Source organism: Schistocerca americana, chromosome 7, assembly GCF_021461395.2.
Source record: "Schistocerca americana isolate TAMUIC-IGC-003095 chromosome 7, iqSchAmer2.1, whole genome shotgun sequence".
Classification (NCBI taxonomy): Eukaryota; Metazoa; Arthropoda; class Insecta; order Orthoptera; family Acrididae; genus Schistocerca; species Schistocerca americana.
In genome coordinates this window covers 533,158,470-533,185,920 of record NC_060125.1, presented here as the reverse complement: position 1 = coordinate 533,185,920, position 27,451 = coordinate 533,158,470, and the positions used below count along the sequence as shown (strand labels likewise).

Genomic DNA, 27,451 nt, shown 5'->3' with positions numbered 1-27,451 from the left:
CCTCCTTCTTAGTCACCATGACCAACATACCCTCATGCACAGTTACTATTTCTTTGAAGGCTTTACCTACAAACAAATCTGGGGTATGGCTACAGGCACTCGCATGGCACCATCCTATACCAACCCTTTCATCCACATTCCTCCAGGACCTTGATGCCTCCCCATTTTTTTCATACAGTCCTGCTTAACCCAACAAGACACCTTTCTTAATGGTGATCTCCACCTCAAAGATGTCTAGTCAGTACCTCAGCCCATATCAAACCTACCGACCACCAACAAAACCTTCACTTTGATAGCTGCCATCCCTTCCATACCAAGAAATCCCATCCACACAGCCTAGCCTCCTGTGGCTGTCACATCTGTAGTGATGAGGGGTCCCTCTGAAAATATACTGAGAGTCTCACTGAGACCTTCACAGACTGTAATTGCCTTCCCAACCTTGTACAAAAACAGATCTCCCATGCCTTATCTCTCCAGTCACCCACCACCACCCAAAGTCCCACAGTTCTGCTACACAGGAGCATTCCCCTTGTGAATCAGCACCACCCAGGACTGGAGCAGCTGAATCACATTCTCCGCCAGGCTTTTGACTACCTCTCATCATGCCCTGAAATCAGGAATGCCATACCCACTATCCTTCCCACCCCTCCCACAGTGGCATTCTGATGCCCACCGAACCTACACAACTATTCTCTTCCATCCCTGCACAAACCCTGCTCCCAACCCTTGCCTCATGACCCAATCTGTGAATAGACCTAGAAGCAAGACCTGTCTGATACATCTTCCCGCCACCACCTACTCCAGTCCAGTAACAAGCATCACTATCCCATCAAAGGCAGGGCTATCTGTCAAACCAGTCATGTGACCTACAAGTTACGCTGCAACCACTGTTCTGTGTTCTACATGGGCATGACAAACAAAGAGCTGTCTGTTGGCATGGATGGCCATTGACAAGCTGTGTCCAAGAAACAGCTGGATCACCCCATTTCTGAACATTCTGCTGAACATAATGTTCTTCATTTCAGTGACTGCTTCACAGCCTGTGCCATCTGGATCCTTCTCACCAACACAAGCATGCCTGAATTGCACAGGTGAGAACTTTCCAGGCAATATATCCTATGTTCCTGTAACCCTCCTGGTCTCAAATTTCATTAGTTATTGTCCTTACCCATCAAGCCCCTTCCCTGTTCCCACTCCAGCAGTAAACCACCCTCTGTTGCATCAAAGTACCCTCAATCTTTTTACTTGTCTCTTTTTCTGCCCCACCCCCCACCCTCATCTAACCACCTGACTGTACCTGGCTAGCCTACCCTCTCTCCACCTCATCTCTGTGCTCTCCCATAAGCAGCACTTTACATCCCCCACCCCGTACCTTGCTATCTCTCCCCCTCCCCATCCCAGCCTCCTCCTTACACCCACCACCTGTTTGCCTCTTCGATCATGCACTGCTGCTCGCAGTCTAGTGTCAGTAGCCAGAGACAGTGGCCATGTGTGTGTGTGTGTGTGTGTGTGTGTGTGTGTGTGTGTGTGTGTGTGCCACGCATGTGCGTTGTGTATTTTTGATGAAGGCTTTCTTGGCCAAAAGCTCACTTTCTGACAGTCTTTATGTTGTGTCTGTCAGTGACTCAGCATCTCCGCTATATGGTGAGTAGCAACTTTCCTTTTCATAATATTGTTACATTTCTCCTAGATTTTCTGTTGTTGGACCCAAATGTGTGATTTTTAGTTAGTTTGTTGAATTAAAATGCAACACTTAACAGCATCTTCCATAATTCCTAATGTGTGCTTTGATTGCCTTCATGCTATAATATACTTTGTGAACTTCATGTTTATTCTCCAAAATTACATTCGCAGCTTCCAGATCTTGACCAGCTATACATTTTAAGTAAGTAAGGTATATATAAAAATGGTGGACATAAAAGTTTTAACTTGCAGTAATATCTGTGACACCAGTTGCAATGAGCTACCACAGCTGGTGTGTATAATCTTTATTTTCTGCAGATCTTTACCTTCAAACCATAATATTTTTCTCCCTCATATCTTCTCTCTTTTTATGATCTGGGACACCTACTCATCTATATTTTATTTGTATTTATGTACTAGTTACATTTTCAATTTTTCTTCCATTGTAATGTTTGGCAGTTCTTTAAAGATATTTATTTTTTAGCAATCAGATATGTATCAGTTTTTAAGGAGAATGTGGCTACTGTTTCAACACAAAAACATTGCCCTTATCAGCCAAACACAGATGCAGTGCGTCCGCTGCCAGCTGTGTCTCTCTGTGTGGAGGCCGCACACCTAGTTCATCGGTTGAGTTCACAAACTCTGCCAACAGCTGGGTGGCACGTGACACATCTCCTTCCTCCGTTAGATTCAGTGCAGGATCAAATAGGTCACATATATGTCTATATTTTATTTGTATTTATGTACTAGTTACATTTTCAATTTTTCTTCCATTGTAATGTTTGGCAGTTCTTTAAAGATATTTATTTTTTAGCAGTCAGATATGTATCAGTTTTTAAGGAGAATGTGGCTACTGTTTCAACACAAAAACATTGCCCTTATCAGCCAAACACAGACGCAGTGCGTCCACTGCCAGCTGTGTCTCTCTGTGTGGAGGCCGCACACCTAGTTCATCGGTTGAGTTCACAAACTCTGCCAACAGCTGGGTGGCACGTGACACATCTCCTTCCTCCATTAGATTCAGTGCAGGATCAAATAAGTCACATATCAGTGTGCCAAGTTGATTGTTGAGGTCATCTCTCTTCCTTCCAGTACCTTTTCTGCCAAGATAAACAAATAGAGATATGTTTAATGCAAAATTTATGGTATAATTTTATAAATACTGGAATAAATGTGAAAGCTACATGTTAGGATAATTACTCAGTATATTCACAATATTAAGACAGGATAAAATTGTGCTTACTTGTTACTGATCTTCAATATAAGTGCATGCAGATGTCAGCATATACTTGAAATTGTAGTTTCTATTTTAGTCATTTGGTTTTGCTTATTAAGCTTTTAAAGGTAAGTACTATAATTAGCTGATTGCTAGGGTCTAGGGTAACATCTTTGACTACCTTGTGGGTCATATGATTGCTCCCAGCCACTGCTTAAAGTTTTAATAATAACAGCCAAAGGCTTCGTATAAGGAGTCAACCTTGTTCTGCCAGCAGCCTTATCAAAGAGGGGGAGAATGGGGACAGACATTCAGGGCACTTTCTTGCCCTTGGAGGAGAAACTGCCTCTAAAAAGCAGCAGAATTGGGATTTATCAATGGCATGAGGATACAGGAGGCAATGAAAACCACTGCTTTAAGAACACACAATGTGTATTCATGGGACATGTGGCCTATAATTAAAAAATGATCTCTTGATTGGCAAAAAAAAACTCCGCATTAATCCTCCATTTTGGTTTGCCTAAGGGTAGGTCAGCATGAGAAAAAGATTAAATAACTAAAAGAAGGTTCCTATGAATTGTAGCATGGACTGTCAGAAGTCTCAATGTGGTAGGGAAGCTAAAAAATTTGGAAATGGAAACATAAAGACTCAAACGGATAGACTGTGTATCAATGAAATTAAATGGGAAGGAAATAAGGATCTCTGGTTCCATGAATGTAGGGCAATATCAGCAGGTGTACAAAACTGGGTGAGAGGAGTGGAAGATGACTTGTGATCAGATGAATATAGGGTAATATCAGCAGCAGTACAAAATTGGATAAAGGAGTAGATTTCATCAAGGTAAGCCATAGAGTGATTTATTATGAATAGTTCAGTCACAAGATTATTCTCATTAGAATCAACAACAGACAAGTGACAACAACAGTGCTCTGAATATAGCATACCAGCATCAAGAGCAGAAGATAAAGAGAGAGAGAAAGCATATGAAGATATTAAACTTGTTTTCCGTATGTAAATGGAGATGAAAATCTAATAATCATGGGTTATTGAAACTCTGTAATAGCAGTATGGGCTTGGTAATAGGAATGAGAGTGGAAAAAGACTATTTAAGTTCTGCAGTAAATTTCGGGTACTAATAGCACATACACTGTTCAAAAACTGAAGTTTAAGGGAATCAACTTGAAGAATCAATGTGGAGAAAGTAAGATACTGAAGTGCTGAGGAATGATGAGGGGCAGTTAAAAGTTCTCTAGGACTGTAGATACTGCAGTAATGAATGCCACAATAGGGAGTTCATTTGAAGAGTAATGGACATATCTAAAAAGAGCAGTCACAGAAATTGAACTGACAAATATAGGTACGAGAAAGGCAACTGTGAAGAAGTTTTGGGTAATGGAACAAATACTTCAGCTGACCTATGAAAGGAAATGGTACAAAAATGTTCAGGAAAAAATAGGTATGCATCCGTACAAGTCACTTGGGAACAAAATAAATAGGAAACACAGGGAAGACAATAGTAGCTAGTAAATTGTGAACAAATTGAAAAAGAAATGGTCATCAAAAGGACTGATTCAGCATATGGAAAAGTCAAAACAACTTTCAGTGGAATTAATAGCCAAGGTGTCAACAGTAAGAGTGCAAAAGGAAGTCCAGTGTTACATGAAGAGAAGAAAGTGGATAGATGGAAAGTGTAACTGAAGACCTGTATGAAGGAGAGGAACTGTCTGATGACGTGATGCAAAACCAAATGGGAGTCAATATGGAAGATATAGGGGATCCAGTTTTTAGAGCTTTGAAACACTTACAATTAAGGAGATAGAAGGCATAGATAACATTCTTTTGGAATTTCTAAAATCATTTGGGGAAATAACAACCAGTCAATTGTTGAAGTTGATTTGTTGAACATATGGGTATGGAGACATACTGTCACACTTTCAGAAAAATATAATCCACACAGTCCTGAAGATAACAAGAGTAGAGAAGAATGAAAATTATCACACAGTTGGCTTAACAGCACATGTATCCAAGTTGTTAACAAAGTAATATACAGAAGAATGGAGAAGAAAATTGAGGATCTGTTGGATGACAGTCAGTTTGGCTTTAGGAAAGATAAAGGCATTAGAGAAGCAGTTCTTACCTTGTGTTTGATAATGCAAGAAAGACTTAAGAAAATTGAGGACACGTTCATAGGATTTGTCTACCTGGAAAAAGTGTTCAGTAATGTAAAATGGTGGAAGATGTTCGAAACTCTAAGGATAATAGGAGTAAACTATAGGGAAACATGGGTAATATACAATATGTGCAAGAACCAAGAGGGAAAAACAAGAATGGAAGATCAAGAACAAAGTAATTTGGTTCAAAAGATCTAGGACAGGGATGCAGTTTTTTGCCCCTACTCTTTAATCTATTACATCAAAGAAGCAACAATAGAAATAAAAGAAAGGTACAGGAGTGTGATTATAATTCAGGGTGGAAAGAAATCAATGATAAGATACACTGATGACATTGCTGTCCTCACTGAATGTGAGGGTGATATGTGTAACTTGTTAAGTGGAATGAGCACTCACTGTGGATTGAGAAGAAAAACAAAAGTAATGTACAGTCACAGAAATGAGATCAGTAATAAACTTAAGACCAAAACAGACAAAGTGAAGAAATTCTACTACCTTGGGAACAAAATATACATTACAGACAAAGCTAGGAGGACATTAAAGTACATATTCACATGCAAAGAGAGTATTCTTGGCTGAAAAAAGTCTGCTAGTATCAGACATTGTTGTCAATTTGAGGAACAAAGTTCTGAGAATGTAGTCTGGGGCACAACATTATATGGAAGTGCATCTGTGAAAAAACTGGAAAAGAACAGAATCAAAGCCTTTGAGATGTGGTGCTATAGAAGAAAGTGAACTGAGAAATTAAGAAAGTCAGAAGTTCTGCACAGAATCATGAAGGAGAGGAACACTTGAAACATTGACGAGAAGAGGAGACAAGATAATAGGACATGCATGAAGACATGAAGGAATAACCTCCATGGTGTCTGAGGGAGCTGTAGAACATAAAACTGTAGAGGAAGACAGATTTTGGAATACATACAGGGTGCTTCACAAATATATGCAAATATTTTAATGTGTTATTCTACAAGTAAAACTAAAGAAAAAGTTTCATATAAACATAGGTCCGCAAATGTTTAGTTCCGGAGTTGCGGCTAATACAATATGTTGCCTGAAATTTAGCAACTTTGCTGATATGAAGCCATCATAAAACTGAACGATGTTAAAATAAAGCACCATTTCCATTTATTTTGTTGTTATTGGTCTGGTGAATCTAATAAAAAATGTCCCAGACGTGTATCTGCAGTAGTTTTCCAGAACATCCAGAGAAGCAAAAATTATTATACAAGTAAATTTGTTTACTTTCCATTAAGAATGTAAAAACATTTATGTCATTGTTGGCAGCTGTAAGTGAGTTGTTTCAGTCATTTCCCAACCTTCAAACAAGTTAGTTTTCTGTATTGTTCAATGAAAGAACATAATAACAACAGCGTATTGAAGTGAAACCACATAGTAACTGTTGTAGTTTTTAGATTATTTATGAAATAGGGACGCCTTTCAAATTTATGACAGAGGAATACACAAATATGGTGTTCATTTATGGCAAATATGATGGTAATGCTACGGCTGCAGTTAACGAATATCGCATACATTATCAAACTCAGAGGATTCCGAATGCACGAACCGTTAGCGGAATGTTACGGGAGACAGGTTCTCTTCCTAGAGTTCATAATCAGTGTGAGCGTTCGATATGAGTATATTATGGATGCTGTTCAACATAGCCCGGGTACTGGTACACGATGTATCTCTCAACGATTAGGCATTTCACAATCTAAGGTATGGCATACACTGAAGTACAATAATCTGTATCCTTACTATAAACAAAAAGTAAACATTTACATCCGGGAGATCCTGCCCTTCGCTTGGAGTTGTCCAGCTGGGTTAAATATTAATCAGCAGTTACACAAATACATGTTATTTACTGATGAGGCACAGTTTACTCGAGATGATGCAAACAGTTTACATAACGACCATGTATGGTCTGAAGCAAACCAACATGCAACAGTGCAACGCAATTTCCAGCAGAAATTTAGTATAAATGATGGTGTGGTATAATCAACACACACTTTATTGGACCATTCATTTTCCCAGAATGTCTAACTGATCCTTCAAGAAGAAATGCTGTGCTTGCTCAAAGATGTTCCACTTGCTACACAATTGCAAATGTATTTTCAATTATGATGGCGCACCTCCACATTTCACCAATGCCATTACTACACATTTAAATGAACGTTTTCCCCAGAAATGGATTGGTCATGATGGTACAAGTCTGTGGCCACCCAGATCACCCAATTTAACGCCAATGGATTTTTGTGTATGGTGGTGGATGGAGCACACAGTTTATGAGGACAGAGTCAATACACATGAGGCATTACTTGCTTGCGTTATGGATACAATAGACAAAATTAAGAACAACACTGTGAAACTGAAACAAGCAACAAAATCTGTTCATACATGTGCAGCTAAATGCATTGAACTCTGTGAAGATATTTTTAAACATTTTTTTGTGAATGTATTGTGAAATTGTATGTAGTCCATACAACTTCGTACAACTACAACACTGAGCTTTGTTTTGTCCTGTTTAACATGAATTCGCATGTGCTATGGTATTAATAAAAGCTGATTATCTGACATATTAATACAACATTACGATCATTTTTCCAAAATTACATTCTCTACGACATATGCTAAAAACCTTTGTGCAATTGTATGGCATTTATAAAACAAATTGGGCCAAGTAGTCAATAAATTTAAAAAATCATAAAATTACAGCTTTGCTTTTCTGGATGTTCAGGAAAACTACTTCAGATACATGTCTGGGACATGTTTTATTAGATTCACTAGATCAATAACAACAAAATAAATGGAAATTGTGCTTTACTTTAATCTCGTACAGTTTTGCGATGGCTTCATATTAGTGAAGTTGTTAAATTTCAGGCAAAATTTTTTACTAGCAGTATCCCCATAACTAAACATTTGTGAACCTATGTTTATATGAACTTTTTTCTTTAGTCTTACTTGTAGAATAACATATTAAAATATTTGCATATCTTCGTGAATCATCCTGTATAAAAAACAACTGAGGACATAGATTTCAGGTGCGACTCTGAAGTGAAGTAGTTGGCTCGTGAGAGGAACTGACATAGGCCATATTGAATCAGTCAAAAGAGTGATTAAAAATTAATAGAATTAGTAGATACTAGTGAAATGAAAGAAGGGATATGAGTGAAGACGCAAAGAAGCATCACTTACACAGTCTCAGTCTTCCAGGACATTAGATACCTGCTATCCACTTCACATCTCTTGATTTTACACTATTGTAAATCTTGCTTTTAGACTCTATTGTAAATGAGTATCTTATTCCATACATGGAAAATACTTTAAAAATTTTTCTACTGATTACAGACCATTCATATTATTGTCCAGCGTTTTATATGCTACAATATATTCCAGAAATAAGTGAGTACTTCCTTTCAAAGAAAATTTAGACTGTGACCTGCATTTTTGGAACTGTGTCTTACTAAGAACATAGTTTTTTGTAATACTAATAATGATTTGCAATCCTGGAATCCATTTAATGATGTTAAATATAGACACCAATGACACAAGTCGCTCCTTACCTGAATACTGGTTTGCTATTAGTCAGTTTCTCCAAGTCAGGCCAGTTCTCAGAGCATGATTTGCAATGACAACAAAACCAGTACCGACATTGCAGCTGTCTCTGTCTGTATTCAAGTGAATGTTTTGTATATACTGGACCATAGTTCTCAGGTACTTCTTCCCCTGATTTTAGGGGGCGAAGTGCATGCAGTATTAATGCAGAGCCCACAAAGTGTCTGAAAAAATTACAAAGACCATTATCTATGATTGTGATAGTAATTTTCATATTATTTCCATCTAGATGTTTGACTGAGTTGTGATGTTCCATTAACTATACTGTCGCGTTATGTTAAAGTAAGACCTCATCAATAATGTTTCAAATCTTTTAGCCTTTGTTTATGTGTGGCACACAGGTGTGATGACAGTATAGGAGGTGAGACACATTAGTTGGCAACATATATTTTTACAGAGAAGAAGTGTGGATACAAATTGTATGAAGAGAAGACACATAATGTTTGAGAGAATATCAGTTGTAGCAAATGTTGTAGAAGCCAAAATAATTTGATACAACAGTTTTTAAGGAATTGCTAAAGTCTAGTATGTCACTGGCAGAAGAAATTTTCCATTGGATATCGAATCTCCACAAACAGATATCTCACCTACTCTCTGCCCTCCTCCCCTCCCCCTGATTTTTGTATTTGTCTATCCTCAGTACAGTTGGGTCATTTACATCGTGGGACCTAAGTGACTGGCCTTTCCTTTATAACTTTCCCCAGCCCTCATTCATTTCCATTGAAGCTTGAGATCAATTCCGATTTTTAAAAATTTGTTTTCAGCTACTCACTAAATAATTTTGTCAGTCATTCACTGCTCTGACATGATTTCTCTTTTTCCTCTTAGCTTATACTGTCATTTTACAGTCATTCAACTTGTTACTTTGTGTAGAATCTTCCTCTCACTCCATTCCAAATGTCTTAGTGCAGCTTTTTCACCATTCAGAGCGTTTTATTTGTCTCTACTATTTATTTTATCAGTTTTTTCCCCAGTTATAGTTCTGTCCCTATCTTTCCTTTTGAAAGCTGGAATACCTGGTTCAGTACAACACATGAAGGTAAAAACAGCCACTGTTCAAGAAATTGAAAGAGTTATTAAATCCCTGAAAAGTAAAAACTCTGCTGGAATTGACAACATCTCTAAAAAATTATTAAAATACTGCTCCAGCCATGTAAGTAAAGTCCTTTGCCACATTTTTGATGCATCACTTAAGCAAGGAATAGTTCCTGAGAGGCTTAAGTATGCAGTTGTAAAACCGCTATATAAAAAGGGGGATAAGACAGATACTGCTAACTATAGGCCAATATCACTACTGACAAGCATTTCAAAGGTTTTAGAGAAACTAATGGATGCCAGGATAGTTAAGCATCTCAGTGAACACAATAGCTTCAGCAAAAGTCAGTTCGGATTTCAGAAAGGTTTGTCAACAGAAGATGCAATATTTGCATTTACTGGCAAACTCTTGGAATCTATCAACAAAAAACTGAAAGTAATTGGCATATTTTGTGACCTAACAAAAGCATTTGACTGTGTAAATCACCAAATTCTTTTACAAAAAGCTGCACATCTCGATATAAGTGGTGCAGCAGGGAAATGGCTCGACTCATATCTGTCAAACAGGAAACAAAAAGTTGCAGTAGATAATCAAGATGGTGTCCCAGTATCTTCGGAAAGGGGTACTATCACATGTGGAGTGCCGCAGGGCTCAGTTCTGGGTCCCCTACTTTTTATTATATTTATAAATGATCTTCCTCTCTCTACGGAATATTGTAGATGCACCATTTTTGCGGATGACACTACACTACTTATTGATACTTATTGATACTTATTGAAACTTGAGGTAACGGCAAATAAGGTTTTAAATGAAATGGTGAACTGGTTCAACATGGTCTTATTTTAAATTACTGTAAAACAAACTACATTCAGTTTCACAAAACATCCAGAGATGAGGAAATATTTGTAAAGATAGGTGAGCAGACAATAACCAGGGTAGATTCCTCAAAATACCTAGGCTTGCATATTGATAGCAAACTGAATTGCTCAAACCACATCGTGGATCTGTGCGAAAGACTAAGTTCAGCAACATACGCATTGCGCATTGTTTCTTCTTATAGAAATATGGAAACCATGAAGTCAGCATATTATGATTACTTTCATGCAATTATGGCATTTGGAATTATATTTTGGGGAAATCAGCCACTGGCTAAAAAAGTACTGTGTGTACAAAAAAAGAGCCATAAGGAGCATGTGTGGAGTCCATCCTAGAGCCACATGCAGGAATCTTTTTAAGAAGCTTGAAATACTTACATCCACTGCGCAATATATATTCTCATTGATGTGCTTCATAAGGAAAGAACAATCCATCTTTAAGCTGAATAGTGCATATCACAGTCACAATACTAGAAGGAAACGTGATATCCACTATGAACAGCCAAATCTAAGTATGGTGCAGAAAGGAGTCCATTTCAGTGGCTGTAAGATTTTTAATGCCCTCCCTTCAAGAATTAAGTGTTTGGTAGATGATGATCTCTTGTTAAAAAAAACCTTAAGGCAGTTCCTATTGCAAGGATCATTTTATACATTAGAAGAGTTCCTGAACTACAGTGTTTAACATCACTTGTATTGTAAATTGCAAATGTATGCCCAAATTTGTATTTGTAATACTGAATATTTTTACTGTAAACATATATTTTGCAATATTTATTTCTCTGTAACACTTACTATTTTGTAATCTTTATCTATCTCTAAAATGTATTTTTGTAGTGGGACCTATGTTACTGTTAACTGTTTTTTGTTTTGTAATCTCTATCTATCTCTAAAATGTATTTTTTTGTAGTGGGACCTAAGTTACTGTTTACTGTTTTTGTTTTGTTTTATGTATTACCATAAATTCTGACAAAAAGCTTGTAAAATTCACACATTCCATATCCTGTGATAGTGTCACAACATGGATCACCGGAACAAGAGATAAATAAATAAATAAATAGTTGTCCTTGAGTTCTCACTGGCATTTTTTGCTCCTTTTAAGTTGTCTGGTTTTATAATCTGTCTCTTGTTGACATTTCATTTTTTTTACTTCCATTTTGTTCTGTCCTACTGTTTGTCTGTTGTCCTTCCGCTCTGAACCAGTTTTCTGTATTACCCTTGTAAAACTCTAGTTAGAGAGAAAAGTGCTCAGTGAAAAAGAAGGCATTGAGACATACAGGCACACTTCCAAGTTCTGTTCAAACACAACTCATGAAACTTAGTACCTAAAGCCATAAAGAGAAAGAAAATGTTGAAAGCTTGAAAAGTCACAAAGGAAATGTTGCTTTTTGAAAATATTTATTGAATATGTTACATCGTTCTAATATTTATGAAAAGTTAAACTTATTTGGCAGGTTGGAACTCAAAACAAGGTTCCTACCTTTTGCAGGCACTGAACTACCAACTGTGCAATCCAAGCATATTTCACAGAGATGTTCATCACAGTGTATACTCCATTAAATAATAAACGAATGCCATCTAACTGTCAGATACAGTGATTATTGAATTACTTCTCAACACACTTAACTATGGAACTGATGGATTCTTATACAGTTGAATCATCTTTTGTATTCTTGACTGTAAAAACTGTCATATGAGATTGAAGAAATGTATGTAAAAGCTATGTGCAACTATTTGTTAGTGTGTAAACGGTGACTGAACAGAAGTTTAATCAGGGGTAGAAAGTAATGTGGAGCAAAATTATTAGTATGGAATGGATGATCAAGCTTATCCTAGTGTAAATATTGCAAAAAAAGAGTTGTACATTGAGATGTAAGTGGCTGAACATCTGTGTGAATCAATACAAAACCACTGACAGCATATTCTTAATGGCCTATAAATACACTCCTGGAAATTGAAATAAGAACACCGTGAATTCATTGTCCCAGGAAGGGGAAACTTTATTGACACATTCCTGGGGTCAGATACATCACATGATCACACTGACAGAACCACAGGCACATAGACACAGGCAACAGAGCATGCACAATGTCGGCACTAGTACAGTGTATATCCACCTTTCGCAGCAATGCGGGCTGCTATTCTCCCATGGAGACGATCGTAGAGGTGCTGGATGTAGTCCTGTGGAACGGCTTGCCATGCCATTTCCACCTGGCGCCTCAGTTGGACCAGCGTTCGTGCTGGACGTGCAGACCGCGTGAGACGATGCTTCATCCAGTCCCAAACATGCCCAATGGGGGACAGATCCGGAGATCTTGCTGGCCAGGGTAGTTGACTTACACCTTCTAGAGCACGTTGGGTGGCACGGGATACATGCGGACGTGCATTGTCCTGTTGGAACAGCAAGTTCCCTTGCCGGTCTAGGAATGGTAGAACGATGGGTTCGATGACGGTTTGGATGTACCGTGCACTATTCAGTGTCCCCTCAACGATCACCAGTGGTGTACGGCCAGTGTAGGAGATCGCTCCCCACACCATGATGCCGGGTGTTGGCCCTGTGTGCCTCGGTCGTATGCAGTCCTGATTGTGGCGCTCACCTGCACGGCGCCAAACACGCATACGACCATCATTGGCACCAAGGCAGAAGCAACTCTCATCGCTGAAGACGACACGTCTCCATTCGTCCCTCCATTCACGCCTGTCGCGACACCACTGGAGGCGGGCTGCACGATGTTGGGGCGTGAGCGGAAGACGGCCTAACGGTGTGCGGGACCGTAGCCCAGCTTCATGGAGACGGTTGCGAATGGTCGTCGCCGATACCCCAGGAGCAACAGTGTCCCTAATTTGCTGGGAAGTGGCGGTGCGGTCCCCTACGGCACTGCGTGGGATCCTACGGTCTTGGCGTGCATCCGTGCGTCGCTGCGGTCCGGTCCCAGGTCGACGGGCACGTGGACCTTCCGCCGACCACTGGCGACAACATCGATGTACTGTGGAGACCTCACGCCCCACGTGTTGAGCAATTCGGCGGTACGTCCACCCGGCCTCCCGCATGCCCACTATACGCCCTCGCTCAAAGTCCGTCAACTGCACATACGGTTCACGTCCACGCTGTCGCGGCATGCTACCAGTGTTAAAGACTGCGATGGAGCTCCGTATGCCACGGCAAACTGGTTGACACTGACGGCGGCGGTGCACAAATGCTGCGCAGCTAGCGCCATTCGACGGCCAACACCGCGGTTCCTGGTGTGTCCGCTGTGCCGTGCGTGTGATCATTGCTTGTACAGCCCTCTCGCAGTGTCCGGAGCAAGTATAGTGGGTCTGACACACCGGTGTCAATGTGTTCTTTTTTCCATTTCCAGGAGTGTATTTCTTGAATAAGGATACCTCCATGAAGTACTGAGTTCTAAAATCATAAAGTGAAACTTTGCATAGTGCATTGCTGCTCTTACTCTAAAAGGTGGCGATTAGTGCTATCATCATCATGGACTTCTTCAATTTACAAGAAATTTGTACATGATCATTTCACATTCTGTGTACTCACATCATCTGATGTGTGTAACAGACAGGGCTGACTGAACTTCAGGTAGGAATATGTTCTTTGTGGTCAGTGCCTTTTGTTACAAACTAATATTGTAGTTAATGTGAGAAAGAGTCAGAGCTGGTATTTTGATCTCCTAAGCAGCAACATTATCAATGATTGGGAGATCCCATTTCTTGTACTACCAACAGAGACACACTCACTTCCTGTAATACCTATATATTACCAACTCTGAATATCTGTAGTATCTTTTGCCTTTATTGTAGTAGCCAAAAGACTACAGTCAATTCCATGCAATGGTGCAGTGGGAAGTACAAGGTTCTTACCCTTGACACAAATAAAGAAAAGTGCTGCCTCATGCAATTCACATTTATGAATTGGGATTTTTGCAATAAAAGCAGTTTTTTGGAAATTGGTAATAGAACATTTGAAACTCCACAGAAGAGCCCAAATCATCTAATCATGAAAACTGTAATAAGGCACAAAATAAATCACTTAGAAGTTTATGATTCACTGACTAATATAATGTATATGCACCCCAGCCGTTACTTTTTAAAAGTTTTGTTTATTTTGTTTAAGAACTATGTACTTGAATCACTTCATTGCAAACATTTGAAACAAGCTTTACATACTTCTGTCACCTCATAATGAATTCATGTATTTTTCTACTGTGTAATGATACTTAACTACTGGATGCAAAACATTACAAAATACTCTTTGAATCATAGATCTCCCCTGAATGTCACTTTTAAATATGCAGTACTTTTTTTTGATGGGTCAGTAATGCTAGCTATTGTTCCATGTTGTATGATTTGTAAAATTACCTTGCAAGAGCAGGATAGCAGTCATGATTGAAGAATGAAACAGTTGGGTAAAGCCCAACTCCAAGGTATACTGTTTTTGATCCTTTTATTATACCTTTTTGTCTCACTACAGTCTCAAATATTTCATGTGCATTAAACTGCAGCAGTTGCAGATGATGAAGTAAGAGAGCACCAATGAATATTTCATCTGCATTAACACTGTACTCATCTGAAACATAATATAATACATATTACAAATCTCCCAAGAAATTATCTTAATTTATGATCCAGAGATTATAAGTAAAAATTTTGAAGCAGAGTCATAAGAAATGTTCAGTAGCTGTCTTTTAACAGACACTGTCCATTAAAAAACAGCTGTGAGCATTGCATATAAAAGCATTCATATATATAAAGGCAAATCACAAAGTCCTTTCCCCTATTTTTTTTTTTTTTTAGCAAAATTATGGCTGTAAATGCAAAGTTGACTAATCCATTTTCAGTGGTGGGCCTTTCTTGGACTGACTCAGCCATGTCTGCTGATAGATCCACGACACAGCGCTGCTGTCAGTTGTTGAATACAGGAGTTTTGCTTAACACCTCCCTGGTGTACAAGCAATGAAGTATGATTTCTATTGTTCGGAGCAAAGGACAAACACCCACTGAAATTCACAGGGGTGTCTATCTGTGAGAACTGTGAAGTGGTGATGTTGTGAGTTCGCAAAAGGCCATGAAGACTTGCATGACAATGAACATTTGAGGAGGCAGCATTCATCGCTGACTGATAACATTTCCTGCATGGGTGCAATGGTGAAAGGAGATTGGAGTGTGCACCATCTCATTACCAGTAACAATGTGTTCCAGGAAACTGTCACCCTCCTCAGCATACCACTGCAGATGATTCAGTGAAGCAATCATTTGCTTCCCTTTCATCATGTCATCCAGATACTTAAACACCCACGGACTTGAAACCTTTCGTTTACCTAAAGACCCATGAATGATGATGTAAACATTTTTGTATGAAATGCCAAGCTCCTGGGAAATATCCTTGTGGTGCACACAAGGATATTTCCCAAGAGCTTGGCATTTCATACAAAAATGCTTACATCATCATTCATGGGTCTTTAGGGTACACGAAAGGTTTCAAGTCCGTGGGTGTTTAAGTATCTGGATGACATGATGAAAGGGAAGCAAATGATTGCTTCACTGAATCATCTGCAGTGGTATGCTGAGGAGGGTGACAATTTCCTGGAACACATTGTTACTGGTAATGAGATGTGGATACTGCATTTCATACTGGAACTGAAGCAGCAGAACATGGTGTGAAAACACCTGGGTTCCTCTGTGACAAAAAACTTCTGTTCAGTGCCATCTGTTGGGAAAATGATGTTACGGTCTTCTAGTATCACTGTGGACCACTCCTGCTGGATTTCATGCCTCTAGGTGCAACCAGCAATGCCAACAGTTGTTGATCCACTCTGTCATGTCAGTGGGCTGCCATCAGGAAGTAGTTCCAAGTGATTCTTGGTGTGTACAGTGTGGTTAACCCCCGCAGCAATGGCAGGTCACTTGTGGCAATCAGAAACACTGACAAGCTCCAGTCATTTCACTGTGAGAGGCTGGATCACCCACCAAAAAGTTCCGACATTGCTCCTTTTGATTTCCATGTTTTCAGTCTGTTGAAGAATTTCCTGGCAGGACAGCAATTTGTGTGCAATTATGGAACCAAGACCGTAGTCCGATGATGGTTCAACAGACAGCCAGACAAATTCTACCAAAGGGGCATCTCAAATTTAGTGCAGCAATGGGTTAAATTCTGAACTGGTGTGAGCAATATGTCGAAAAATAGTGTAAGGTATGATGAATAGTACACATATTTGTAATTACCTCTATGTACCTTATTTCAGCTAATGAATAATAGGGCAAAGACTTTCTGTTTCACCCTCATGCAATGATCAGTAATTTATTATATCCATTATTAATATGTAATAGTAACAGTAGTAGATTTATTCATCCTTGGATCACTTTTATAAGTGTATTGGACATGTTGCAGTATGGTAGTGTAAGAACAAAAAACATAATTCGTACATGATTATACCAGGGCATTTACACATTTACAGATAGTTGACAAAAATTGGGCATCTCGTAGTCTTACAATAGGAACCATCTCAGCATTTACCTGAAGTAATTTAGGGAAACCAAGGAAAACTTAAATCTGGGTTGGAGACTAGAGCCAGCATTTTTTCAAATACTGTAACAGCCAGTCAAAAAAGTACATCCTTGTTCGGTTTATCCTAGTATGCAGTATTGTTTTGCTACTACATTCTTGTGAAGAATTTAATTCAAAATATAAAACAGCTAGTGCTACAGTATTCAGTCAGTCTCACCACCACTCCTGCACACACGGTACAACATTATCAACTGAGATCAGAACCATTTCATGTGCCACAACTTCACTTATGCTTGCCAGAAAAAAATGAATCAGCACCCTTCTGTACTGAATGATCTAATGCATCAAGTTAACAGCTCACCAAATAGTTGAGGTGCTTTCATCAGTAGGTACATGAACTAGACATAATGTTGCTAGCTTTTGGACAAGTCCTTCTTCAGAGCTACAAGGGATAGTAATAGTTTTAATTATCACCTTGAAAAAATAAAAATAAAACAAGTAATTTTTTGTTTGTTTGCAGGTGCATCTCTGCAGCTCTGGTACACATTGAAACCACCACATCTCGGTTTTGTACCACACCAGAAGAGGAGCCATATTAAATGGCACATCCAACTGATAAAACAGAGATGAGCTGAGCTATTTTACACACACACATACACATCCGTATGATGAGTGCAGCAGTGTACACCACAGTTCTGAAGAAAGATTCATCTGAAAGCTAGTAACATGCCTTTTTTATGTGCCTATCAACAACACCACACATCACCTATTTGGTGAGTTGTTGCCTTTACTCTTTAAATTTTTTATATTCAACTGCAAACTTTCTATTACCACAGTTTTATCCCTCTGGAGTGAATGAGATGTTGATCTCATAAAGAAGAGAAAATGTGCTATTATCTATTGTGGAGCTTTGGTGAAAGTTTTCTTAGAAAAAAGAAAAAAAGGAAAAAAAAACGTTAAATACAGAAGTCTGTTATGAAACATGAGAGGTAATTCACAGACATGTCTAAGCACCAAGCCACTAAAGACAGGCTTGGCTGATCAAATGCCCTGATTTGACAGTTTAGGGGTGCACCACATGTGTGGGTTACAGGTACGCATTGTTCACTTGGAGGTAGTGGCTAGGCTTCAGCCGCTGAGCCCATAGCAGATGATACACTCCAACTCCGCTACTTGCTGAAACAGGAGCCTGTGAAATAATATGCTTGCAGAAGGGCTTCAGATAGCCTGTTGGTTTCATGCTGCTGGGTAAAAAACAGTTGTCTGGCTTTTGGAAGACAATGGAAAGAAACACCCCATGGGTGGCACTTGGGACTGAAAATATTATTTTACAGCCACAAACTCAAAAAAACTAAACTAGTATAGCTAAAATTATGAAAGCAGACCAAATTGAAGAGAAAATTGAGACTAGAATGTGCATCATACATGGTATTGAGACAACCAGTAGTTTTTAAGTTATTCATGATGCTAGTTTTGTAAAGACCTATGAATTTTGAAAATTCTTGAGTGATTCTGACAAAGTCAATCTCTACAGATAGTTCTTAGTGAGCTCTATGAGAATATAGTAACAGATTTTTTAGATGCGGTTCTGTGAGTGGTGTGTTGGTTGCAACTTAAAAATGTTAGAAATTTATTGGAAGACAGTTTCGATGGACTACAAGAACTTTACCTGTTGCTCATGAGAATTAGACTTGGATGATATTTCACGAATTAGCTTGGGTTCAACTTTGATTTTGAAAGCAAGTGCTGAACTTGTAATATTTTACTCCAGTTAATTATTGCGGGACTTCGCTCTTGTGAGCAATGTTGAACTTGCAATATTTTCTTGCCATTTAACTTGGGTTTGTTTTTCATTCTGAGAGCAAGTGCTGGAGTTATATTATTTTTGTGAGTTAACTTGGGTTGGACTTTGATTTTGAGAACAGGTGCTGAACTTGTATTATTTTTGCCAGTTAGCTGAGGTACTTAAACATTTGAACACAAGCTGTGAACTTGGATAATTTATGATAGTTTGCTACAACTACTGAGTAGTTAACATAATGTGGTGTGCTGCTCTTAGAATTTTATTTGTAAAGTATTCAATCTGATGTTATGGTAGTCAGAAGCTAAAGGTATAATAAACATTATTTATTTCAATCTAAAACCAGTGAGTGTTGTGAACATTATTTGATCTCTGCTCACAGTCTGTCTGCATTTATTATTTTGTAATCAGTAGGACTGTTTATTGAGTAATGCAGGAGTTGTGTAGTTATCCCCTAGATTTTATCAAAGCCAAATGTTACTAAAATCAGCCGTGCATGTAATAAACCATTAATTTGGCAGGACTTTAGAAAAAGACTGGGGAGGCAAGTACTTTGCATATGACTTGTGTTGCATTTAGTAAGCTCTTTAATTGACTTTGTCAATTTATTTTACTAATTCATTCCTTGAGAAGTGAAGAATTACAGCTCCTCTGGCAGTAGAAACTGACGAAAGCGATAAATCGCAAATTAAGATGTAGAGGGTTGAAAACCAGACCAGTGTTGTTTTATATTAGATAAAATGGGGTCCACATCTTGCTTAAAGGAAAACCTTTATCTCTATTAATAATGTCATCAGATAATTGTATTTCAATGGATTCCTTGAGCACACGATCCCAGTAAAGAGAAGCCAGAGCAATAATTTGCGTCCCTTCAGATAACATGTTACGCCCTTCATTGAGACAATGTTCGGCGATGACAGATTTTTCAGGATGGAGCAAACGTATGTGATGCTGTTGTTCCATACATTGGTCATGAACAGTGCAAATAGTCTGTCCAACATAGGCTTTTCCACAATGACAGGGAATTTTATAAACTCCAGGATTTCTCAATCCCAAATCATCTATAACAGTTCCAAACAGGGCTTTAGTCTTGGCCAAAGGCAAAAGAACACTTTTAATATCATTTTTCCTAAGAATTCTAGAAATTTTTGAAGAAATACTTCCAACAAAGGGTAGAAAATCAACTGATTTACTAGTATCCATTTCTGATGTTCATTCAGTTCCACTGTGATTGTGTACCCAGTGACCGCACCTCAAGATGGCAGCCAGATGGATCCCTGAAATATTGTGTAGTGAAGACGATCATATCCAGGAGCATACCCATGAAGAGCATAAACATGTAAGATGCTGGGAAAATCTAAGGAAACACATAAAATCTACACTGTCAGGAAAATACTTACTGCTTGAGATGAAATTCCAATACTGCTAATAAACACGTTTAAAAGTGGAAACACTAAGCCTAGATTTTTGAACTGTTAGTTCTTGCCTCATAAAATAAAGAGGAACAGGTTGGAGAAGGTTAGAAATGAGTGGCAGGTCACCAGGAGTCCTAGATGAGAAGGTTGTGAGGATAAGGGAGGGCCCCAAGTGAGTTATGTGCTTGATGAATACAGGCTTCGAGTCATGTAGCACTATTTTCTATATTATTTCCTTTGTGCTATATCATTTATATATCTTTTCTGTTTATCTGCCTCAGTTATCTTTTTCTATCAATGCTATTCTCTTTGTGTCATGTACTTCAGAGTGGCTTGCAGGGTATGGATGTAGCTGTAGCTGTAGATGTGTTAGGATGTGGTAATGACAGAGGAATCACACAACATATATACTTTTGAAGTTATTGAGGACTGAAAGTTAAATAGCTTTTCTTTAACTTTTATGATGCATTATTATTATTATTATTATTATTATTATTACTATTATTATCATTCTACTTGGACTCTTATATCTTTATCTCAATATGGTTTATAAATTATCCGATAGAACTGCTGGCCCATACATATGTTCAAGAAAAAAATGTGTAGTACTATGAAAAGGATAGATTGTTACTCATCATATAGTGGAGATGGTGAGTTGCAGACAGACACAACAAAATGACTGCTAAACAACAAAATGACTACTAAACAACAAAATGACTACTAAACGTGTAAGCTTTCGACCAGAACGCCTTTTTCTGAGTAGACAACATATCCGACTAAGCACATAAGCTCTTGGCCAGAAGGCCTTCTTCTGAGTAGTCAACACACACACACACACACACACACACACACACACACACACACACACACACACACCAACTTAGCTCACACATACATGACCATTGTCTCTGGCTTCTGAGACCTCGGTAGCCAGAGACAGTGGCAAGAGCAACTTTTGATGTGTCAAGTTACTAGTATTCTCTATAGAAAGCCATATTCATGAAATGATTTAGTGAAATTACTGGTAAGTAACAGGAGAATATATTGTCTGTACAAGAATGCATATGCTGGTTGGCTCTTCAACAAAATAAACAACATCCTTCCATGACCAGTCTGACAGAGTAAAAAGGTCACACAAAAATGCAAGAATCTAACAAATAGAGCACAAAGGCCTCTTGGAAGAAAAATGTGTCCTCAGCATGTACTTAGCTGCCAATGGCATTATGTAATTAAATACATCAGTTTTCATCAGCTCATTGAAGTTAAGCAACTTCATTTGTGGCCTGGCTATACCATGTACTGCAGGCTGCATTCCCTTTGCTTTTATGCCAAAGGGGAGGAGCGGTGTTGGTGTAAACTCTCTGATTACTAGTCTTTACGTCAACATCCTAGATTAAACTTCAAACTTTTGTGTGGTGTTTCTTGAAGTAAAAGCATGTGATACACATACATTACAATTACCTGCACTTAACCAGATACACTTAAACACACAGGTCTCACACTTTACAAGGAAAAGGTACCACTGTACACAAAGGATAGAGAAAACCTTTACAATAAGGCAGATGAATCTACCCTCTGGGGTCTCCCAGCCAACAATGCCATAAGACTACATTTTACTCCATACTTACAAGTGTGTGCAAAACTACAAGGTGACAGTAGTTTTCAACTTTCAGCAATAGTACCAGGACTTCCCTTCAGTGGCAATATTGTCACTGACCATCTACCCTTAACTGAACACCTTGTATCACATTTTGCCAGTTTCTCCACATTCAGAGTAGACGTACTTACATCAGAAATGCATTTTGGAGTTTACATACCTATTCATCTCTTCAAAGCACATAAAAGGATATAATGCATCATTCAGAGAGTGGGAGCTTTATTGTGCATTATGTAAACTTCCATCACTGCTCATTATATTATATCTATTATAGTAATTAAAGCAACTGAAAATTATTTAGTGGGGTCAAGAACTTGCATACAAGTGAACAAGGGAAGGTTAAGAGCTGTGGGTGTATAGCCTAGTACCAATCACATTCCCCTGTTTTGGTTTTTATACTGTTTAATTATTGTTTAATAGATGATAGTAAATGCCTGGAAAACACGTGTAATTTTGAACCACTTTAAAATCGAATACTACTTGCTTAATAACTCCTTATTGTCATCTTTTCCTTTGGATCCTCTAATATTCTCCCTCTCATATCATTTCCATGGTTTGCCTATCACCAACATTTATTTCAGTTTTAATGGCTTGTCAATCACCAACATTTACTTCAGTTTTAATGGCTTGTCAATCACCAACATTTACTTCAGTTTTAATATCCACTAGTATTTAAAATAACTCTGTTCCTCAAAATTCAGCCTTCCTCCACCCATGATGCGACATACTGACTCATTCAACTCACTCTGACTACTATCCAACACATGCACTCTCAAATTGCAGAATTTATGTTGTCAACCCTACAATACCCAACTAATACCTCTCCCTCAAAAAAATTTGGCTCTCCACATATATGAAATGCTTACAACTAGCACAGTACCACCAGGTCCTGACTACATCCAAAATGGGGGCCTCAAATAAAAATGAGCATTCCTATTTCAATAATGTGAAGGCATCATTATTGTTTCTGTACTGAAACCAATGAAAGTTCCACATTCCATGTTTCTTCTATGGACCAGTCTGCCTCTCCAACAGATAATGCAAGCTACATGATAGCATGGTTAACTGGCATTTACACTGATGCTTCAGATTGTGAGAACACTTGTCTCAGCTTCAAAGTAGTTTCTGTAAGTTCTGATCCACCACCAACCATTGTGTGTGCTTGAGAATGGCAGTTAGAAAATCTTTCATGCACAGTCACCACTGAATTCATATTTTCTTTGACCCCAAGAACAGCAAATAACTCCTCCTGCAGGCACGACATCCTTGGCACACATTATGAATGGGGTTTCAGAGGCTGCATGCCAATATTGAACTGAAAATTTCTGTCACTTCTATTGTTCCACATCTGGACCATAACTACTGTCAACAATCACTGTGATCAAGTCAACGAACTGCGACAGGGATTGGTCCTCAGTGTGACCATTTTAGCAGTTGCCATCAATGAAATTGTATCTGCAGTGGGCCCTACAGCTCATTTTCCCTGTATGTAGGTGACTTTAGTATATACTATACTGTTTCATCAGAATGTGCCACTGAAAATCAACTTCAGGGACTAATCTTTAGAGTACAAAGTTGGAATTTGAAGCATGGATTTTGATTCACCCCTCACCACCCTAAAGGCTATTAACACACTTCTAAAGACTTGTGGGTTTACATAGTAATCTTGAATACTACTTAAGAAACATGACCCCTGGCAACTTGTTTGACAACAAGCTGACATTACACTACATATGTATTCTAAATATAGACTTATATTAAAATTAAATGTCATTGGTTACCTTAGCAGCAGCACCCGGAAGCTAACATCAAAGCTTTTTTTATCCCTGTATAAATCTGTGAGACTATCACGCCTAAAATATTGTTATGTTTCATATTGATCCACAACATCATTGGTGCTATGTGTATTAGACTCCATAAATTGTTGTACTGTATACACGGCATCCAAGAAATCATCATAACTCTCTTGACTTTGTTCACATGGAGAAGTAAAGGTTGTTTTACTGGCGTCTCTGCTTTGAAGTTGACAAATAGGATCGTTGTCAACATTGTATTGTTTTGTTTCAGCATTGCATCTTTTCAGTTGTGAAGCCATGGCTGATGTGAGTGGACATAGTTACACTGTGAACCATGATTATTGGCATTTGTGTGGGTACAATGATATCCACAGTCAGTGCAAAAGATGACAGAGATAACAAGAATGTTTAGAGATTGCTTTGCTTTGGCAAAGCCTCACTTCATTAACCATCCTTGCTTGATTTGCTGAAACATGCTTTTGTTTCAGGTAATGTCAAACACAGGCCATGAAGTGGACATAAAAAAAAAAAAATGAGTGAAATGTGTGCTGCCGTCAAGCAGTAAAGTGAGCTGTCTCAAATTAAATTCATTCTCAAAAAAGTAACTGCCTAATGCCTAATCACTCATGATAACCATTTGTGTTTAACTAGGAGTGACAGACACAATGAAATCAACTCACAAGGGAACCTCCCCATCGCACCCCCCTCAGATTTAGTTATAAGTTGGCACACTGGATAGGCCTTGAAAAACTGAACACAGATCAATCGAGAAAACAGGAAGAAATTGTGTGGAACTATGAAAAAAATAGGCAAAATATAGAAACTTAGTAGTCCATGCGCAAGATAGGCAAATTCAAGGATAGAGTGAGCTCATGAGTACAGTGGTCCTGCGGTTAGCGTGAACAGCTGCGGAACGAGAGGTCCTTGGTTCAAGTCTTTCCTTGAGTGAAAAGTTTACATTCTTTATTTTCGCAAAGTTATGATCTGTCCGTTCATTCATTGACGTCTCTGTTCACTGTAATAACTTTTGTGTCTGTGTTTTGCGCAAGCACCGCAAACTTGCAGTTAGGAAAATATTAATTGACCTTGTTATTGAAGTCGTGAGCTATATTTACTGGATTCATATTGCCCACGGAATACATCTCACGTATTTAATGCACTCTCCTCCAAAGTAGCGAACAGTCAACTGCCAGCCAGAGAGCCTCGTTAGCAAGAATACTCTCTCTTCCGTGCGCTGTAGTTGACTGAGGGTCGTGTGTTTCCATGTTTGCTTAGGTGTAGCGTCCCCATACTACGGCGCAGTTACCTCGCATCGGGCGGACAGATAAAAATTGTCTGAAAATAAAAAATTAAACTTTTCATTCGAGGGCAGACTTGAACCTAAGCACCTCTCATTCCGCAGCTGCTCACGCTAACCACAGGACCACGGCGCTCATCAGCTCAGATGGTCCGTGAAGTTGCCTATATTGCGCATGGACTACTCAGTTTATATATTTTGCTTATTTTTTTCATAGTTCCACACGACTTCTTCCTGTTTTCTCGATTGATCTGTGTTCAGTTTTTCAAGGCCTATCCACTGTGCCAACTTATAACTAAATCTGATGGGGGTGCGATGGGGAGGTTCCCTTGTCAGAACTGACCGTCTGCTAGGAGTGAGATTAAAAAAATTTAAGAAATAATCTTCAACGTTCCTTACTGGACTGCATACATAGGTCCCAGTCTCAAACACTTTCACAGCAGGAAGTCCATCTTGTAATGTGTTTCCACCTGTTCAAGAATTTAAAGAAAACTTGGTCCTAGCATCACAACAATTAATGAAAACCTCAACCTGGAATGATTTGTACAGAAGGATCTAGAAACAGTTAAAGAGTTGATTATCCATTTTTGCCCAGCTAAGGGGTGCAAGCAGTGCTCTTTACTGAACATGGGCAGAAGTTTTACAGCAGGGTTAGCATCTCTCACTCAAGTTGTAAACTAACTCCAGACAAGGAAGATAAAAATTTTACTTATGCCAGTGATTTGATGAGCTGCTTTTTTGGATCAGTATTCAGTGTTGTAATATCCTTGTCTCATAAACCTAGGACCTATGTGATGAGCTTCACAGAACAGGTACTAAGGTTTGTATTGTACCAGGTCATGCGGATATCTCAGGAAGTGAATTTGCTGAAATTACTAGACATAAAACTACAACTAAGATGCATCACCCTAAAAACCTGAGACATTGAGTAGCAAGCCACCACCACTCTCAGCAAACTAAGGACAGTTAAGAAAACTCCAGTTGTATAGTGTATATTCACCAAGTTTCCTGGAAGAGGTTAATTGCAATGTACAAATTATACATTGGCCAAACAATGTTCCCCCATAATGTGGTGTAGTGTCTGAGTGGTTCCCATCTAAATGTTGGATATATCTTCACTAGGTTTTCTATACTGGCTGATTTCTAATCTTTCCCTTATATTAGCAGATGAAGAAACAAGTGAGCTCTATGGTTTGTGAGGGAATGTAAGAAATGGAGTGTCTCCTCCTGTAGACAAGTTTTGGGAGGCACACCAGCCATTGGCTGTTCCACATTGAAACTCTCAGTCTACAGATTTACAGCAATCTCTTCATTTATTTGCTTCAGAGTAGTATATCGGTTCCTTGACTAGCTCACCTTCATGTTACTCAGAATTTTCACTAACTGTGCCACACCAAAAGAACTCTGTGCAAGTGAGAACAGTGATATTAATGGCTCTGAGCACTATGGGACTTAACATCTAAGGTCATCAGTCCCCTAGAACTAACCTAAGGACATCACACACAACAGTGATATTAATCTCACCATATATGAAACATCGTGAAGATAAAGATACTGATGAACTCAAAGTTTAATGAAAAAAAAAAAAAAAAAAGAACATAACAGTATTTGGGGAACAACAAGTGAACACATGAAACTCAGTATACCCATCCAGTGTGTTAATTTCCTCACACTAAGACCTCTGGTCTTTAAACTTGGTGTACCTATGACTATACTGCCTACCACTATCTCTTCATATTTGAGTGTGCAATAATTCTGTAAACTGAAATGGGATTAATTTGTGAGGAAACACCTTCCTAACATCATTCTGTGCCCTGTCCGTATGTTGCTGATTCCACAATGAATGGGCCCATCCATGAACTGCTCTAGGCAGGACTCAAAGGCTCACAGATCTACTCCTCTGAGCTTCTGATATACCATTGCAATTGCAACTCCTCGAAGATCATGAGACATAGCAAATTGGGCTAGCCCCATTTGCTAGAACTCTTTCTTAACTACATTTTTTTTTATCTTTTACACATAGTACATGTACAATAGTTACTTAAAATATCCAGTTTCTTATTTAAGCAGAGATTATTAAGGCTTTATTATTCACTGCAATGTTTCTTAAATACTGATAACAATAAGACGATTAGTTCATCCAGAAATATTCTCCTTTAATATTAGTGACCAACTATAAATGCAAACCACGTGAAGATGAAATTTACAGTGAGCAAATAGCTGTTTGTTTCTAAGATGGGTTAGTTCATTTGAAAGTCCTCATTCATGTCTTCTCAACAAACATCTAACTATTTCCAAAAACTCCACATTTAAAAAATTATTCATAATCAAAAAAATTCCTGTTTCAGAATGTTCCAGTTAAACTTGCAGTTATTTCCCATATTTA

General features: G+C 38.5%; 1 protein-coding gene across 5 annotated transcripts in view; it reads right to left on the bottom strand.

Annotated features, from left to right (window-relative positions):
* Positions 1-1,810: 1,810 nt before the first annotated feature.
* LOC124621892 (SET and MYND domain-containing protein 4-like) overlaps positions 1,811-27,451 on the bottom strand; it is a 139,603-nt gene continuing 113,962 nt past the window's right edge. For 4 of the 5 annotated variants that reach the window (XM_047147368.1, XM_047147366.1, XM_047147367.1 and 1 more), the window contains 3 exons: positions 14,954-15,161; positions 8,632-8,847; positions 2,410-2,783 (listed from right to left, as the gene is read on the bottom strand). In XM_047147368.1, the coding sequence (XP_047003324.1) occupies positions 2,534-2,783; positions 8,632-8,847; positions 14,954-15,161 (674 nt within the window). In that variant the 3' untranslated portion in view covers positions 2,410-2,533. The other variant, XM_047147365.1, reaches the window with a different exon arrangement.